The following is a 20,042-nucleotide window of genomic DNA, read 5'->3' on the forward strand; positions in this document are numbered from 1 at the left end:
CAGGATTAGTTCCCTCCTTAAATACTGCTAGAGCACTAAACAACAGGGAGTATTAAAAATGGCAGTTGCTCTCTGATCCTGTCCCTGTAGAAGTCCCTCTTAAGGAAGAACATCAAATTTGACTGCCACTGAGTCCCCTCTAAAGACTTCTACTTCATGCTACCACCAATCCTATTCTCACCTGCTGAAATAATAATTCCTTGCCTCTGCTGAGTTAGACATGCTTAACACTCTAATATAAAGTTCATAATAGATGGACTTGCAGCAAGGAGAGACTTTGATATGCTTGACTTCTTTTTCTTTGTTTGGGAAACACTACATGTTGCAGGTCTTGGAAGATGACTTGAACATAGCAACTGTGGGGTTTGGCTTTAGTGAGATGTTTTGCTGGAATTCATGAAGTTTTTTTTACCATACATTAAATCTTCTCCAAGAAGGACTTTCTGTTTCAGGGTGTTGGTCATTTGTCCCTCATTATGTTTTTCAAATGCTTCTTGCTATAATTATGGTCTCTTCATGCATTTAACAGTGGTGATTATTATTAGTGACACAGGAAATGGAGCAACTAGCTCAAACTGAATCTCCTAGTTTTCTTACTCTCCTGCAGTGTTTGGCCTCTGCGAGTAAAACTGCCTGGTAGCAATTTAGCCACTGTAGGAGAGATTTCCGTAACCCAGACACACAAAACAATAGCACTTTCCTCTGCTCATTTATTACTGAGAAGAAAGATAAGTGTCTGCCCCAGAATTCAACTTGTGTTTTATTGGAAAAACAAGAAAGTTATGAAGGAATAAATTATCAAGATAACAAGTGGCAAAAGGAAAAGGCAGCCAAAATGGAATGGAGTTATCTATGGAGAAGTGAATAATTTTTATTTGGCTCTAAGTAACCAAAAGGCAAAATTGGGAAAAAACAAACAAACAAAAAACATTGGAAGAAAACCAGAAAGTGGATATACTCAGGGTTAAACATCTATGAAAGTAGTTTTATTGTACATTATGGAATTTTAGTGTCTTCATTGTGTCACAATTAAGTATCCAGAATTCTTATTTTTTATGAGTAAAGTAAAAATGTGCTTAATATGCCAATATTAAATAGGTCCATGGAAAAGACAAGTCTGAAAAGAATAGTTTTACTTCAATACTCAGTTTTGGTCAATTATGTCTTACAGAAAACAAGGAAAACAGAATGAAGAGTAGGCTTCTGGCAAATGCTTCATTTAGCTCTCCTTATAGCTTCATATTCTGGGGGCCAAAAATCAATTTTATCCTTATAGAGAAAGAGTGTAAAAACTGCAACAAAGATGGCATGGAGAGGTCTATGTGTTAGGGGTCTTTGTAGTGTCTAAGACAAATGAAGACAAATTGTGATGGAAACCATCCAAAGCTGTTGGCAACATCTGTTATAAATAAGGACTGCAAACCCTGAGAACCTTCAGACGTACTGGATCTGACTGCAGAGAGAAGAGTGAGAGACCTCGTAATGTGGTAGTTTCCTGTCGGTTTCTAACAGATCTAGTTTTCAGACAAGTCAGAAGTTTAAAGCTAGCAAGAATTTTGCACAGATTTTATTAACACAACTGAAGGTTACAAGAAAATATACAATTGTCTCTCAAGTATTTTCCTTTAAAATAATTCTTTTTCTGAATCACCAGCATTTTTCTAATTTACACTTCTGTTCTAGATTCACTTACTGAATCAACGTGTTACCAACAGTGATGTAGTGAGAGACCAACTGAAGGGAATATAACCTGACTCGTCTGGGGCTGGGAGGTCCTGCAGATCAGCATTGTCATATGAGCCAGTCCAGGGTGTGAAGGTTTTGGGGTTCAGATGATGTGTACGTTCTCACACTGGTTGCAGCAGAAGAGCAAGTTCAGCCACCATCCTTTTCTGTGGGATGGTGGCTGCTTGCTGTGCATGCACTTCCTACAGACTTGGTCTGGATGCAATTGTTGAGATCACCATCATTACCTCTGTGTGACCATGAAGATGAAGTGGCAATATTCCCTATGGCAAAGGCAGCCCAGTGGTGAAATAATAGCCCACTGAGAAGCTGCGTGCCAAACACTTTGGAAAAGTGGAGATTTTGCATTTGTTACTGGGGAGGTTGGTTCATTTTGGATGTCTTGGACAGCTGACTTTATTGCATGATGGGTAGTTGACTTCATTATGTGAATATGCAGAAACTTTAGCAAAAGTACATGAAAAGTACAGAGCAATGCTGGAAAAAAAGAAAAAAAAAATTAGCTACAACACTAGAGAAGTGGTGATTTAGGATCTGCACTAAAACTTTCAGCTGCTGAGCAGGCTTCTGTAGTCATAAATATCCTCCTTCATATAAAAGTTTTCCATTTCCAAAAAATGCTGTTGCAAGATGTCATTGATATAAAATATGTTTGTAAAGAAAAAATAAAAATCTCAGCTAGTCCTGTGTGTAAGGGGACTGCTTCTAATAAAGTGGGGCTTAGAAACACCACTACAGCATGGTTGTTGTTCTAGCTCTTACAGCTTCTCACAATGATCCAGGCAAAACCTGAAATCGCATCTTTAACCAGATCTTGTAACAAGAGGGAGAAGTAGAGGTTGCTTTCTGGCTCTGCATTTAACCTTTGGTAGAATGAGTTTTAGTGTTAAGCAAGGGTGTTGTCCATTCTGATTGTCCCAGCTGCTTTGGATTGCCTCCCTATATCTCCCTAAGCTAAAAATATTTTTATCTTGAGTTGTTGGGTCATATCTTTTAAGAAGATTGAAGTGAATTAAGTCTCCAGGCTCAACTCTCTCCTCTTCCAAGCAGCTGAAAAATTGGAGTATATTCAGTGTTGCAGTTACTGGAAATAGATGAAGTCTGCAGAGGATGAACTGGGATCCATAAAAATGTTCTTCCTGCTTATGACAGTTTATAATTTAACTTCAGCTCCCAACTTAATGATGGCAGATTTACACATGGTGCCATCCAATGCTGTCCTGCTTTATAACTGAGTAGCTTCCCTGAGTTGGAGCTGGGCACTTGAATAAAAGTATAGGAATAGTAGTACGTGTTACATCAGTTAATGAGGTTATTCAAAAGTAATTAAAATGCATATAGTTTATGAAGTGGAAGATGGTGCCTACTTGTGAGTTATCATTTTTTTCCTCAATGAATGCTAGGAACATAAGAAATTCTTACAGAAAAACATGGTTGCTATTGAAATATTACAGGCAGAACAGCAGATACTGATGTTGAGATGCAGCCCTAGGGAAGATGGATAGAGTGAAACAGTGAAAGCAGACCACAGTGCAGCAAGGAAGCTGTCCTTTAGCAGGAGAGAGCGCAAGATATACCCAGGACAGAAAACTTACAATATTCATAAGCCCTGTTTATCCAAGTAAGTGAAGACTCAATACATACTTTTATTTTCCTGTATAAAACACCCTTGCAAAGTTTATGCTGAGTTTTACTGCCAGATGTGGTACAGAAATCTCTTGCAGCAGTAGGTGTGCTACCTTGATAAGATTCCAACATCCTTCTTAGTTCCACTGAGCTGTTCAGAGGTTCCAGTGTCTCTTGGAAGGGAACCTAAGTTCAATTCATGGATTTAGACACAGATTACAAGCAACTGCTCTGGTATCCCTTATACCTGGGTACCGTATGGAGGGTAATCACTTGGTAATATAGACCAAAACTGCTGAATGTATTTGAAATGATGAAAGCAGAACCTCTTAAACTGTGGGTTTGTGGTGTGCAGCTGGAGGTGAGCCTCAGGCCACTGGAAGGCATGGGCTTCCTACCTAGCAGTGAATCTGGGCAGTAGTGAGTTTGGCTCTGGTGCTCAAACTGAACTTCCTGGTTATGTAGTGCATGGAGAATTTCATGTCAATAAAATAGTGGGGTTTCTCCAGCCCTTAGCCATTATGGGGTACCTTAAATGCCATTTTTGCTTTATATTTAGGCAAGATTGCTTATAAATTCTTAAATGTTTCACACTGTAGAACAATTTTTGTTTGTTTACTTGTTGTGATTACACAGAGCTCTGAAGGAAGATGTGCTGTAACTATAATACAGTTAAACAGCATTTTCTGTTGGTGATTCTCATCTCTCCTTTATGAGAATATCAAATCATCATCGATGTTACTGGAATCTGTGTGCCTTCAGAGGACATGCAGATTAATACAGAGATGATTCCTTGGCCAGGGCAAACACAGTGAAGCAAAAAATATTAAAGGAAACTATAAATAACTGACTTGCAGGAAGTTCTGTAAGAACTCTCCCCTCAGATATCCAGCTCTTTCTTGTAATTTAAATCATACTATGGAAAGAAGTTAAATTACTCAACAGGGAATGTGGCTTACAGATAAGTTCTGCAAGACAGCAGAGATAGAGGAGTAGTAAGTACAAAGTCAATTGAATGGCAAGCAATTATCTCCCAAATTAGAGAGCTTTCTTGAACCCCCATAGCGTTTTTATGGAATTGGAAGTTAGACAGATTAAGGAATCCCCCTCCACCCACCGCTGACCTTCCTCTGGCTGAAAATAACCTCTGAAAAAAACCACAGGGTAATTCTAACTACCAGCTCATAAACCTAGTTGACCTTCCGTGGTGAAAACAGATTTGTATATTAACATGCAACAGTCCTCTTCCAGAAGAAAGAGGGCTATAAAACCAGCCCATGTTTGATTAGACATAGCTGCAGCAGGAAAAAATGGCTTTGTAAACAAAAAAGTGGAAGGTATGGGTTTATTTGGATATTTTAAATGTGTTTTCTTCCCCCCAGCCTAACAGCTGCAGCAGTCTGAAATGCAAATATCAATCTGGTTTCTGTTGGAAATTGTTAGTTCTTCATGAACTTGAGGATAAATTACATCTAGAATTCATTTCTGTAATTCTATAAATCAGTTTCTAACTGGAATGTGGTTATTTGCATACATGAAAAATTGGCCTTCTACACTTCTCATGAACTGTGTGCAGAAAGAACCCTAGCTGAGAGCTTTTAATGCTTCCAGGTTTCTCTTTGTTTGGGAGGGAATAATGTGATTCCAGAAGCTGGAAGGGGAAATGCAAGCATTAATGAATGCAATAGAAGTAGTGCTTTTATTGGAAGAATGCCTCTATCTATCTTTTTACTAAATAAGATTTTTCTTTTAGCTAAAAATACAAGTGTTGTTCAAATTTGTTGTCAGGTTTTGGCAGTGATTTCCACAGGGTTTCGTTTCCCCACTGGGAAATAGATAGGAAAAATAAGAGGTGGTTAGGAAAGAACAGAGTGACAGGAAAAAACAGCTACATTTGTTCAGTAATCTCTTCATTTAGATGTATAAAGGCATTTGGGATCCAAAGAAGCAGACAGGCAAATGTCTGTGCAGGCTTTCGAAAGAGCCTGGCTGTCTGACTCAATTGCTAACAAATAATTACAATAGAAAGCCAATCACTCGGTTTCGGAGGGCCTGAAAGTCATTTTTGAGAAGCAGACTTGAAGCTCGAAAATATTTTGAAAACTTTACCTACTACATCTCCCTTGTCTGAAAGCATCAAGCAGATCCAGAAAGAAGCCAGACTGGTATAAAGATGTCTGCAGTGTCACTTCTAATTCACTTAACCAAAAAAAAAAACCTCTAGTGAGACATAATTTCTTATTCTTTAAGGTTTGCATTAGGAATTCTTGGTTGTAATGTGATTTAACCTCATTTTGACATGCATCTGTAAAACAAATGAATATTGTATGATAAAAAATAGAAGCATCATGATATTTTAGGGGGGAAAAAAGCCTTGATGGCAGACTTGACACAGTTATTGCTGCCTGCCAGGGAAGGGGAGATCAGGAGGGAGGCAGTGGGGCCTACAGCACTGTGTGTCCCAAAGTGTCAAGGCTACTGAGGGAGAAGGTGCTGAGTCAGTGCACAACACCAAATACACCACTGAGGTCATTGAAGAGCAGGTTTTGGCTCAGAAAGTAGGAGAGAGGAAATAAAAGCTCTCTGTACTATACACCATCAGAAGTGTTTATTCTGCAGAGGTGAGAAAACTAATAATAAGGTGTATGCACATCAATTATTTAAAACAATTCCAGCAAATATCAACTTTGACCTCCCTCACCACCCCACCCCAACAAAAATACTTTGAGTGATTAAAATGCATTTTGATTTCTTTTTCTTCAACACCAAGTACTTGTTTGTCTGGATTTGCTGTCGTCACCAGGGGCAAAAAAGAAAAGAACAAAGAAAAGGCTTGGGCAAGACCGTGAAGTTTTTCCTCAACTCTCTCAAGAGAATGTCTTTTGTTTTGAAATACTACAGAAATGATATTAAGTCATATAAAAGTTATCCAGTCACTGGAACATTGATTACTTCAGAATCTGTGTTGTTTGCAAGTCCTCGTTTGGTTTTGGTAGCTTTTCAAGATAGGAAAGTGATGGAGACAAATCCATAGGCAGGTCCACACCTTTGCTTTCGCACTAAGAGGATGAACTGGAAGAAAAAAAAGAGAAAATAAGGACAATATAGGAATTTTCCTGCAAGAAAGCTTTCTTAAAATCGTTCAAGCAACAGTTCCAGAGATATATGAGCTAATACAATGATGGATAGACTAACATTTAAAGCTAATTTTCATGTTCTGATACTGATGAGGACAAGTCTAGTGAGGAGACTGTATGAGTTTTTAGCCTTTTCAGAGAGAGAGCATATACTGATGAGAGAGAGCACTTAAATGTGAGAGATGAAATGGCAAAGTTAAATAGCGTGTGCAAACAAAGCTGCTCACAACAATAGTAGTGAACTTAATCTCACTTAAATTCAATTAAATTGGACACTTAATCTCTGCTAATTTATATACCTATGTTGCACCTGTTTTTATGGTATTTTGCTTACCTATTATAAATATCAATTTTAATCCAATTATAAAAATAATCTGCTACTGTTGGAAACAAAATTATGAGTTGGGAGTTGTTGTCTAACTTTAAGATGGCCCAGTTCAGCTGAAGCGAGCACCCTGCAACCAATTCATTCTCAGTTGATGGGTCAGGAGATGAGCAATATTCCATCTCCTAACAGGATCTGCCTGTCATGTAATTTTCATGCGCTACTCTGGCTCAGAATTTAACATAAGCATGGAGGAAGCAGGAGGGAAAATATTCAGCTTTTGCCTTCGAATTCAGGGCATGTCCTTGCTGCCTTATCACATCAGAGAGCCTCGACCCATCAGTGCTTTCATTACTCCACATTTTCCTCCCCCAAGAATTTATAATGTCACCATCTTAATTTGTTTTGGGGACACTTGGCAGTCTGATTCCATATCAGAGAGAAAATTTGTTTTATTAGAAAACATCTATAAGCAGTTAATCTGGCAACTTTATTTCAGACCTTGAGAGGTCAATACATAATTTAGAAGTTTTTGGATGCCACTCTAATTGCTTCTCACTCAAAAAGAACCTCAATTACACAGGCTTGGTTTTCTGAGGGATGAAGTCCTACTTCGGTTATCAAAACTGCTGCTGTAGACCCTGACACCTGCATCAGCCTCTGAGCTATTCTAGCTATTCTATTTGTCGTGATCAGAGATGGAGGAGATGGGAGCAGATAGAGACCTGTGCTGTGGGAGGAGATCAGACAGTGCCGCCCCGTGGGGTGCTGGGGTGGGGTTTGGTGCACAGGTGATGGTAGTGACATGATAAGGCTGGCAGCAAGTCAGGAAGCCCCAGCTATGCCACAGCACTGATCGAGTAACATGATAGGAAGAAACTGTGCCCTGTAACTGAAATCAAGCTAATGTTGACTTTCCAGCAGTGATAGGGTGAAGTGAAACTTCAGTCACACAGACTGTGCTTGACAAAATGAGATCCTTGGGCCAGCCAGGGTCTGCTGGAATTAATGGGAAGACTCCTAATGGTCTCAGTGGGCAGGAGGTCAGGTTCTTAGTGCAACAATACTACTTCAAACCTATATAGGAATCAGTATTTCCAGGGCAATGGGAGATAAGTGCAGCCCTCCAGGCCTTTGGGATGTAAAACTCAGCTTGATTTACAGCTTGCACCTCATGGATGTATTGCAGAGACAAATCCTGCAGCTTATGAATAGGAATGAAGGCCCAGAATTATCTTTCAGAGCTACAGCCCCCTTGCCATGAATAAATGTTTCATTTTTATTGCATTTGTTTTGCTGGTCTTTAAGAATCCCAACAATTACATGGTCAGAGATATCAAAGGCATAAAAGAAATCGAGATCATTTACAGCTAGTTCACAAAGGCTCCTCTATAATGTGCTGATCTGGAGAAATTCCGTGTTGATGGGTCCTATTACAAGTGGAAGCAATGAAACTTTGAAATGCTGTTATTTCATCTTTATGTGACACATAATGAAGTCACTTCAAATGTCAGTTTTCAATGGAACATGAGAGCTCTGGGTAATGCAGAGCCCATTCAAACTAAAAAAATAACAATGAGATATAAAAAAGTCCAGTGCGTTTTAAGGACATGATGCTATTACGGAATCGAGAGTTGAAAAGATTAAATCCCTCCTTTTTTTTTTCTTTTTCTTTTTTTTTTTTTCTTTCTTTTTTTTTTTTTTTTTCCCTAAATGAAAAGCTAAAAACAAGAAAGAATGTTCTGGATTTTATGGTATTTGCCTCTTTTCTTTGAAAAAATCCTGTAACATTTTTTTTTCATGTTTGTTTAGCTTGTAATTGAGGACTAATTATGAACACATCTTTTAAATGAATCATTTTTAGATGTTTCATATTTTATTTTACATTTTAGATTTCAGCTCTCACCTCACTTTATACTTCTTCCGCTGGACTCTACCTCTGAACAAGTTGCCTTTAACAATCATTGACGAGAAAGAGGCAAGATTAATCTTACTCATTTAAGAAATCTACTTTGAGGTTAAGTGAAATGAGTCCTAGAAATGTTATTTCCCTCTATCACCTGTAAAATGAAGTAGATGTCTCACTTGTGGGACGTGAATATCATTTCAGTATTTAAAAGCAAATTTGAGATTAGACAACATTTGTCTTTTAGACTTTCCTGTATGTTCATGTCTTCCTCTATGCATGCAGGCTTTGGACTGGTGATGCTGGATAAGTTGAACCCCTGTGGCAGTAGGAGATGCCTGACCTTGTGCTGTTCCCAGCCCTGCTGTGAGTCCTTGTGCAGAAAATGTGAGGGTTGAGGTGGAGACAAGGAGCATAAGGGGCAATACAGAGACTTGGTGCTGGTGGCACCTCATCTGCTTCCCCATGCAACTCCATGGGCTGTGCGTGGGACCAAGGAGGGCAGGGCTGGCTCCTCATGTGAGATAAGGACCTGGACCACGGTATCACTGAGACTGATTAAAGGGCTGACGGGACATGACAGGGAGCCAGATGAAGACTGTTGGGCAATGGTGGAGGAAAGCAAAGAGCACGTGAGAGGAAACTGTGTCAGCAGGTGGTGCCAGAGGACACTTGCGAGAAGTGCCAATAGTATCTTGCCCTTGCTGCAGACAAAATGCATCCAGGATAGGTGTGGGAAGCCCTGGACTTGTCGATCCAAAAAATGCTAGAGTTATGATAAACCCTGATGGTGTTGTGATGCATCACCTGAAAGGGCTTGTGCTTAGAAACTATTACAAGGAAGTCTGCATAAAGAATGTGTAGCAAAACTTCTGTTTTCTTGAGAAAAATTTGTTACAAGACATGCCTAAATGTTATTTGTTCACCCAGCTCAAGTTTCCCAGTGAATTTCTGCTCAGCCTTGTCAACCCTGCCCACACAGATCTGACAACAAAACACAGTTCATAATATTGCATTTTTAGCAACAAATTCTTTCATTTACTTATGGGTATAAAAACCAAATATTTGGAACTAAGTGTATACCTGATGTAGATACACACAATATGTAGAAAGGCAGGCATAAAAACATATTCATCCTACAAGTGTCTGTGTTACACAGTGGATGTACTTGTACATTCAACTCTGTTAAGATCTACATAAATACTCCGTTCTTCAATGGTCTTTGTAGAATTTTTGAAAAACTTAATAAATAGCATGGGTCATTAGAGGTTTTTTTCTGTAATAGTTTTCAGACTGAGACCCTAAATGAATAACCCATTCCTTCTTTTGAAGGCTTCGGAGCAAAAACTTTCCAGTTAAAATCAAAATTGACAACATTAGGTTGTTGTCAGTACATTTCTCTAATGGCCTATTTAGCTTTTAAAAGGTTTTGATAGTGTTTTAAGGAGTCCCATGGCATTATGAAAAAAATATTTAATATAACTTCAGATCTCAGAGCTCTATCACAGCTCCTATAGGAACTGAGCAGACAAGATGAAAAACAACACAAGGGAGGCAAAGCTGTCCCATCAAGATGAAAGTCAGTGAATTCCACTGAGATCTAAGAGAAGAGCCACCTTGCTGAGCGGTACATCAACAATATGTGTAACTCAGTAAATAAGGATATATCTTCTTGTGAAGTGGGAAAGTACGCAACAGAAGTAAGAACACAGACTGTTAGGATGGGAAACCCAGAAGAATAGGTCTAACTAAGATCATTTGGTCCAACCACCTGGCCTTGAAGCAAGAGGTAAGAAGAAAGAGCAAGAGACAAGAAGCTAGCCTACCTCATTCAGTGGCAAAAACAACAATGTTAATACTACATATATCATAAACATGAGGGACTCTGGCTGCAGAGTTCTCAACTCCCCTATGAAATAAAAGGAAAACTTGGAGCGCGATTGAATGGAAAAAACCAACAGGAGTCAACCAACCTGACAATCCAGCGAGAAATGTTCCCATCCTTTGGTTGTGTCCTGACAGACTGTAATTTGTCATATACACTGAAGTCAATCTGTCCTACACACAGTTTCTGGTACTTTCTGGTGAACAGAGGGACTAGACTATGCACGAATCCTGTTCTGGGTAAAGAGTAATGCCACATAGCTCCATATTATTTCCTGGAAGCTGACAAAAGGGGTTGATGCTAATAACTGTCAGCGCGTGCATATAAACACTTGTTGGGTTTTTTATTCTTTTCTATTTTTTTTATTTTTATTTTTTTTTAAAGAAAGAGCATTATTCACGAGGTCCTCTACTGACGATCACAGGTGAGTTGGAGAAGCAGGGGTTTCACGGTGAAGGAAATGATCCTTGGCTGGTCCCCTGCCCTTGTATGCTACCTGACCTTCTGCAGCTCCTGTCTCAGCCAGGACGGCAGGGGCTGCCCCAGCCTGTGCAGCAGCTTAGACAGCTCCACGTTGTGCTCTCGGTAGTAGCTTGACAGGAAATCTCGAGACTGTGAAGGGGGGAAACAACACAAGTAGTCAGACAAGGAGGCTCACCCTGCACAAAATGGTGGCAGGCTCGTGCTGCTGTACAGTGGGGTGTCTGGTAGCTATGCCTGCCTCCTAGGGAGAGCCTTTTGTAGGGTTCCTACTATTCAGAGATCACTGAAAAATTTTGGTTTTTAAGAATACCGAGACAGTGATTTTATTTTATTATTACTATTTTTAAAGTGCTTGCTTTAGGATTCAAACACAACACTTGTATTAAAAAAACCACTAACTTAAATCTCTGTAAAGCCTTTACCTCTTGGTCCATGGGTGGGTATTTTCGACCTTTGCTTTTTCCCAGGCACTTTGTTTTCCCTCCTTCCAGTAACTGGCACCAAAAGCCCTTCTGAGGGTCAAACCTATAAAGGATTATAATTATATGTAAGATTTAATTACAGAAGAATCTCACAGCTACTATAATATCAGAGTTAGCTAACAGTTATGGCTGCACGCATCTCTAGATGACGTAAATAGTGAGAACGGAGTGGGAAGTAGCTTTCCTCTCATGAAAGCTCTGGGAATTTAATATTTTTCCCCAATTCATTTTGAGAGTGGTTCAAGGCAATAAGATTTTCATATTTACCAGTGCTATCTATTTTCTATTCTACTAGCCCAGCATATAGAGTATGTGTTTCAAATGTAGAACTACAGGATGCCAGTCATGGTTCTGAAGGACAACCTCAAAGATCTTCCAGACCATCACTCATATTTGGTAGTCTGGTTTTGAACAGAGGTGTTATCCTTGTCAGATCCAAGCAGGATCAATGCTTACATTTTGATCAGTTGACAAAGAATAAAGAAACCTTTGTTGGAGAATTACTGACCAGCTCTTTTCCTGGAAGTATATACACTGTATTCTCGAGAGTATTCTCATTTTACTCAAGAAAAGTGCTCCACATGGCCAGTAGGAGCTGATAATATTGTAGGTCAGTACTGTTAATGTGAAAGAGGTTAAAAAGAGCAATCTGATATATTTTGCAGACTTTGGAAGACACAGACTCAATCCTTAAGTATATTTCTGAAGTAAGTGTGTGATTGGAGTATGAAATGATAAGAAATCCAATATAAAAATGTTTTATGTTGATTTTTTGAGTGAAACAAGTAGCGTTCATGTTTTCTGACAGAATGACTTTTTTTTTGCTGGTAATTGAACTCCACCTGAGAAGCTGGTTGTTCCATATCGTTAGGCCTAAGTATCACTTCCATTCCAAAGAAGGCATTAAAATATAAGCATTGTCTTAACAATATCGCATGAAATATGCAATTTGATTTTGATGTCTAAAATTCAAAGATATAGGTATCTTAGATGAAGACATTAAAGCACATACTCACTAAGGAATGAACAATACACAGTGTTAAGTTTTGAATTTATTACAGTGGGACTTGCAGCACGCATAAGGTTTGTTTCTGCTATTCAGCAGATGTTTGAGAAGCATGAAGTATAATTGTCTGCAACATGGAGTTAATTAGTTACAGACTACCTTTCTGCCCTGGATCTGTCCATATGAAATGGGCATACCTGTGATTTGGTGCTGTACAGTACTGAACTAATTTCTGGAGAAGAGTGAACCTTCTTCACATTTTTTTTTCTTGCCCAGCCTATTATTGGGAGCCTGGCCCTTGTTTCCTAAATTGTTTCAGTAGCTGTATCAATTAAAAATAAATCACTGGTTAAATGGGTATGTTGATGATAGAATCCTTTCTGCTTTGGCCTTCTCCTTCTGCTCATTCCGTACAGAAGCATGTTAGCTGGCTCGCACTAATTTCCCAAGAGAGAAGAAGTAATATAGTATGTGACATAAATGGAAAACTGCAAAACCATGCCCCAAACAATATTTCTACCTCAGACTTAGCATATTGAATAGTATTAAAGGAATGTATAAGTTTATATTGTAGAAGAGAGGGCTTTTCTGGATAGAGGAAAAGGCATCCCAGACTTAATTCAAACTATTGTGTCCAGGTATTACAAAAATCTCAGGGCTCCTGTAAGCATAATTGAGTGAAACAGAAACATGTGGGAACTTCATGAAACACCGTGGTCTTCTTTCCCTCTCCCAGCACTTTGCCTGGTGATCACAGTATTTTCCTAACAGTGTTACATGTTAAGTCCTTGCAATATTTGTTCATTTCCCATTTGGTTTTTACTTCTTCAACAGGAAAAGAGTGTCCTGATGTGTGGAAGAGATGGTGATCCAGCTGGCAACTCAGTGTGATATGCAATTCCTTGTTCTGCTCACTCTGCAGCTTGAGAAGGGGCTGGTTCTCTGGTCCCTGCATGAATATTACTCCCCCATGAGATGGTTATGCACTCCTGATTGATAATGAACTTATCATTCGCTAGCATTTGCAGGACTGGATCCTTAGGCTGCTTTGTGATGACTTTAAAAGTGTGTCGTATGCAGTTGTTACTAAGAATTTTCCTATTACACTGACTGTTTTAAGATAAAGTCACTACATCATTTAATGCATTTTCATTTTCCATTCCTAGTCCTTACAGAGGTGTGGGCTTCCATCACAGATTTGCATTCTCAGTGGCTCTAAATGGTGAATGCATAGTTTTGTAGACCTTTTTGCAATACATTTTTTTCTGTTCAAAAACATAGGAGATGCCAAATTTTTCCCTATATGTTACTCTTCTGATTTTAATTTAGTTACAGAAAGGAAGCCATATGCATGTAGGTGTGTATTATTAGAGCAAAGCAGAAGGCCCTGCAGATGTGTAGCAGCAGTTGTTTGAGCATCAGTAGTTCAGCTGTATTTCCTCTGCTACAGAAACTAATTACTTGAAAAATCACATTTTGGAATCCAAAACTTCTCCTCTAGAAAAGTATTTTGTCAGAGCAATGTCTCTGAGCGTCAAAGAGCAGAAGACCCTCAGCTCTCATTTCATGCCTGCAGTTTAAATAAGTATAACCCTCCCACCAGAGGCAATACTGAAGACAAATTGTAGGTGGAGAAGAAACAGTGTGGGGCCAGAGGAGCCTCGATGGCCTCATTTTTCTGGCAGTTTTCCTGTTGCCAGTATGCAGGAAAGGAAGGCAGATGCTCTCCCTTGTGCCAACCCCTCTGTCGTGGGCTAGGAACAGCCTTGATCAGGGCACAAGGCTTCTCAGCCCACAAATGTGCCAGGACTCCTCCAGTGCAGCTCTGCTTATGATGACAAGATCCTCACACAGAGATGTTCAGTGCAAAAGCTTCTTACAATTTGCTGTCGGACTAGGAGGGTAGAGATAAATTCAGCCCACTCCCGCCTCCACAAAGACTCTGCCTTCCTGCAGGGAATTGAAACATGTCAAAGAGAGAGTGCCACACAGGCCATTAATCCCCTTTTCTGGGGAAAGTCTTATTCTCTGGGTGGCAAGGATGAGAAATATGATCCAGGCTCATCATAGCTGCAGTCACTAGTTCCAAGCCAGAGGCTGCAGGCAGTCAATCAAAAGGCTTCCACTCTGTGTAAGGACCTTGATTTGGGCTCCTGCAGAGCACCTCCAGTTGCAGAGCTGGAACCCCAGGCAACAAAGGGTTCCCAGCTTCACATGAAAATCTGAGCTGCCTCCGTATCCCAGGTTGAGGTCTGCAAGTAGTGCTTCATAACTTTACCCAACTACCAGTGTACAGACCAGATCCATCCATGCCATGTGCCTGAATGCTGCCAGGGAAAAAGGCAGCAGAAATGGCCCAACCACAACCAACAACATTGTGATTTGCAAATGTGTGCTGAGCTTGTACATGCACAACTTACATTGACTGAACCCACATTTTAATCATTACAGCTAGGAAAGCAGCACTAGAATGAGAGAAAACATCTTGGGCACCTGTGGTTTAACACTCAAATGTGGCAGACATTTTTTACATGAACCTGGGCCTTCTTTCTGTGCCTAATACAAAATACTGAGCAACCATTTGCTTTGTAGTGTGAAGTAGAATTTGCACATGGAAATGTATGCAACCTTGCAAGTAAGTTCTGTAATGTATATATTCAAGTTAGGGGAAAACTGAATGCATCTTAAACACAACTTTAAAAAAAAAATTCTTTTTTCTTTGCTTTGTTTTTCTTGTGAGTTTTTGTTGTTGTTTGCAATTAATGATGTACTAATCTTTGATTCCATAGGGCAGATGATAGAGATACAGACTCACGTTAGAGCTTCAGAGTAATTATAGTGAGGAGAGACTCCAAGAAACTTCTGCACTTCATCCATCACAGTAGCTGGGTCACTTCTTAGCTGCTGTCCATCAATAATTAGCAACTGTGGGGATAAATGTGCCAGTCAGTTAGAAACAGGTTGAGGTTAAAGGAAGGAATAACATTATTTCCTTCTTGTTCAGAAGAGTTAAATCTCACAAACCTAACCCAAGTACCAAATAATTCTGAGTCAGAGAGACAAGGAAGGAATGCAAAGATGTTGCAAGGGTTTACAGTGTGTCTGTAGGAAGTCTGGCATGGAATACGAAAAATGATAGAATGCTTATATCTTAGAATTAAATGTTCAGAAGCTAAACAATTGAATGTTCAAAACTGACATTGCAGTTTGTTTATTTCTGAATTACCAGCAGCCTTGCAAAATTGTTAGCAAAGATCTCTGTCTCTCTCTCTCTCTGTCTCTCTCTCTCTTTTTTTGTTAAATTTAGAATTGTCATGATGTAAAGTTACACTGACCTCCACAAGCAAATATTACGAGTATGTATCAAAAGTCTCCCAGAGAACCAAGAAGCATTGCTAATAACTATTCTGGACAGACGTGTTTTATATTTATCATGAAGGCTTATTATGAATTATTAAGTTTTTGAGTGCTCAGGCTGAGTGAATGCACATTACTGAGTGCCCATTAGTAAGCACCGTGAGTGCACTCTCTGCGCACCTTATTAAGAATGAGTGCATTTTGTTGTGCATCTTGTAAAATTAATCACTACAACTATGCAACGTGAGTGGTTACCAATTTTACAAGAAATATGTCAGTGTGCCCCTGCATGTTTAATAAGAGGTGTGCATTTGCTTCTTGCTGTTGTAGGAGAAGTGGAGAAATCTTCATGAGAGATGGCAGCAGCCCAGTCCAGAAGAAAAGAGAATAATGAACACAGGTAATGGGTCATGGGACACGTGGTAGCCTGTGCATGCTCCAGATTTCCCAGGACAAACATGCTTATTCTTTAAATACCCTTCAGTATACATAGTATGTAAGCAATGGACCATGTACACAGGTAAAGAATGCCCCTGTTGTGTAACACTAAAGCATTTTCTTTAGCCAGAATGGGTTCACAAAAAGCAGGTCCTGCCAAGAATCAGCCAGCAATGAGCCCATGTGGCCAAGAAGGCCAATGGCATCCTGGTTTGTATCTGAAATAGTGCAGCCAGCAGGAGCAGGGAAGTTATTGTCTGTCCCTCTGTACTCAGCTCTGAACTGTGTTCAGTTTTGGGCCCCTCACTACAAGAATGACATCAAGGTCCTGAAGCATGTCCAGAGAAGGGCAGCAAAGCTGTGAAGGATCTGGAGCACAAGTCTTACGGAGAGTGGCTAAGAAAACTGAGATTAAGTCTGAAAAAGGGAAGGCTCAGGGGAGACTTTATCAATCTCTACAACTTCCAGAAAGGAGGTTGTGGGTGAGGTGGATGTCAGCCTCTTCTCCCTGGTAACTGGAAGGCCAAGAGGGAATGGCCTCAAGTTCTGCTGGGAAAGCTCAGGTTAGATATTTGGAAGAACTTCTCAGAAAGAGTGGTCGGGCACAGGAACAGGATACCCAGGGAGGTGTGGAGTCACCATCCCTAGACATATTCAAGGAAAAGATAGATGTAGTACTTAGGGACATAGGTTAGTGGGCAATATTGGCAGTAGGTGGACAGTTGGTTTAGATAATTTAGATGATTCTGTGATTCTATGATATCGGTTAGGCCTATACGTTTACGTTAAATGTTCATGGAAAGGTTTGTAAAAGACAATGCAATAAAACATCTGAAGGAAGATGAAGCAAAAGAAAGAATTTCCGCTCTAACACTGAGGAAGGCTAATTCCTTATCAGCATCAAATAAATGTGAAATTTTCTCTGAAACAAAGTAAGTGGGTGCAGGAATTAAATTTGTTTTTTGAAAAATGCCTTGGCATTTTCTGGATGAATTTGGCAAAACTTGCTACAGTGTTTCATGCTATAGATGCCTGTTCCTTGAGATTCAGAAGCCTTGGCTATCCTGGAAGGAAGGTCGTAAGTCACTCATTGAGTCCACGTGGCTACAGGCCAGAGTTTCCCTGTTGCATCTTAGCCAACAGAAGATAGAAAAATCAAAATATTTATGATAAATGCTCTGATATTGACAAATATGCACTTCCTAATGGCTAAGAGTTCCAGTGGGAAGCATCCCATTACTTCTGTCAATGAGGCCAATACTCATTGCAGGAACTTCTGCAACCTTGGTGAAGTAACAGATTGGAAATTACCTGTGAAGCTGGATAGTGAGTTAACCATCGTTCAATGTGGACAGCATACCATCCAGGCGTCAGACACCTCTTCTGGAGAGTCCTTATCTCTGTGGGTGCCCAGGGGCTTGACGTAATGACTTCATAAAAATTGAATTTCAGGGCAGTGGGGTCCTCATGAGAGCGCTGATGCTAATGGGAGATATTTAGTCACACATCACTATGACTCTGAAGATTAAGCCATGATCAAAGAGAAAAAGATGAATAAATTGCTCTGGTACTTCTAACTCCCACAAAGAGCAAAATCTTGACTCCTTACGGCCTCCTTCCCAATACATCCTATAACTCTCCTCAGAAGGCAATGACCTCAGTTCAGATTTTGCAGTGTGTGAGAGATGGAGTTTGTGCTTGCCCTTCTCTGTACCTCTGTTTACTCCATGCTGGAGCCATGGGTGAGAGAAGAGCTGAGGAGATGCTCTGCCAAAGGAGATCCAACGTTTTACTGTTCCACATCTCACATCAGCCTTTCTACAGATGCAAATTAGAAAGGGTGTAAATTGCAGCCCTAAGCCACTTCTTATTTCTTGTAAAGAAGTATCAGAAGTGTTGTACTTTATGCTTATTGCAACATTTTCTGTGTCCATTTTAACCTTGTTTTTAGTATTTTTCATTTCTGTACCTACACCATATTTTGCATACTAAAATATCTCTATAAAAAACAGTGTACAGACTTTCTTATAGGAAGGTATGAACATGATAAAAGGCAAGAAAGGGGCATCCTAGAGTTTCCTCAGAAAACTAACATGTTTTGTTTTATTTCCACAAAAAGAAAAAAACCTTCAGCCCTACCCTTCAGACACATCTCTTTTCAACTATGAGGAATCTTTAGAAGACATTACATATATTTGTACACTACTCCATATTACTCAGCTTTCAAGACAGAGGGCCAGATGAGGAACCAGATTCTCAGCATAAAAAGCTCTGATTTTTAGATAGGCCATGCTCATGCATCTCCCTGGGCGAGGAACATTGCTTTTCCTCTATGTAGTGTCAAATGTAATTGAGATTAATATGCTTGTTTACAGCTAGTGGCAGCTCTATGCTGAGAAGTTTCATCATTTATGACACTGGTATAACAGGTGCCAACTGCAAAAGCTGGCATTCAGCATCCTTCCACTTTTACACAGTGCAAATGCTGTACAGTAAACCCTGTTCTTACTCAAGGGAACAAATTCCCACTGATGATGGTCATCATCCCCCACTGTTGATTTCACTGTCTGTTTCTCAAAGGCAAGGTCCATACCTGATACCAAGAATAGGCACGGTCAGATGGGTCGATGAGGATGGTGATGATCTTGGCCTTGGGGATGAGGGAAGCTGCTCGTTTAGGAGCTTCCTCGGAATGAAAATAGTTGGCACTTTTCTCAAATAGAAGGTCGGTGGTAGTATTGGAAGGAGTGGGGAAGAAATCCATGTACCTGGGAGGTAAAGAAATTAATTAGAATTAAAAGGGTCATATGCATCTGCATCTCATTTAATGGTAGGTCAAAAAGTAGATTTTCAGACATAATTCATAACAAGCAAAATTAAATTTCTCATTCCAGAACTGGAATAGGGGGAACAGATTTTGGCTCTTGGATGGTACTGGTAATAGCTAAATCCTCCATGAAGTCAGGTAATTAGGTTTTCCCTTTGATGGATGGGATTCTTCTAATAAGTTCAGTGTAACAAGGAAATCTTTTGCCAGTTCAGTTTTAGCCAGAGAAAAAAAAGAAAAACTTCAAAATGCAAACCATTTAGTTTTAACATTGTTGAAATATTTCATCTTTGAACTGACAAATCTTTTAACCATTTTCAGAAAGCAGGATTTCAAATTTTGGCTTTGATTATCTTTTCCACTGAAAATTGATTTGAAGTAAAAATGAATAGCATAGAAAGTTTAATCCAAAGACTGAAGAATTCAAATGGAGGCATTTTTTTGGTCTCGTTAGTTTGGTTGGGTACTCCAGAAACTTCAGTTTTGATGTGACTAGATGTTTGTAAGTACTTTCTACTGAAACAAAGTATGTGGTACTTTACCCTGTGCGCAAAACTCTACTGAACTTTGAGCCTAGCAGCCAATCCCCTTGAAATGTGCCAGAAGAGGTGTCAGCAAGGCCAGCTTCTTTGTGTGCACAGTGCTGCAGAGCAGAGACTCATGGTCTCACGTGGTTTTTAGGGAATGAAGGCTGGTTCATGGGGCTCCCCAGCACTTCAGCCCTGTCATGCTGGGAGCCAAGTCCTGATCCACCAGCGCTGCACATCCCACTCTTTCTCCTCCTTGTGTAGTACATCACATACTCTGTGATATCTATCTGTGAG

The 20,042-nt window shown here is 39.8% G+C and overlaps 1 protein-coding gene across 1 annotated transcript in view; it reads right to left on the reverse strand.

The window, feature by feature from the left end:
* Window positions 1–5,953: 5,953 nt before the first annotated feature.
* Window positions 5,954–20,042, reverse strand: part of LOC140251865 (bifunctional heparan sulfate N-deacetylase/N-sulfotransferase 4) — a 108,291-nt gene continuing 94,202 nt past the window's right edge. The window contains exons 10-15 of the mRNA XM_072336025.1: window positions 18,985–19,159; window positions 17,703–17,873; window positions 15,412–15,521; window positions 11,531–11,633; window positions 10,714–11,237; window positions 5,954–6,444 (exon numbers count right to left, since the gene is read on the reverse strand). Coding sequence (XP_072192126.1) covers window positions 11,118–11,237; window positions 11,531–11,633; window positions 15,412–15,521; window positions 17,703–17,873; window positions 18,985–19,159 — 679 coding nt within the window. The 3' untranslated portion in view covers window positions 5,954–6,444; window positions 10,714–11,117. The remainder of the gene's footprint in view (window positions 6,445–10,713; window positions 11,238–11,530; window positions 11,634–15,411; window positions 15,522–17,702; window positions 17,874–18,984; window positions 19,160–20,042) is intronic.

Source organism: Excalfactoria chinensis, chromosome 4 (assembly GCF_039878825.1).
Source record: "Excalfactoria chinensis isolate bCotChi1 chromosome 4, bCotChi1.hap2, whole genome shotgun sequence".
In the NCBI taxonomy this organism is placed as follows: domain Eukaryota; kingdom Metazoa; phylum Chordata; class Aves; order Galliformes; family Phasianidae; genus Excalfactoria; species Excalfactoria chinensis.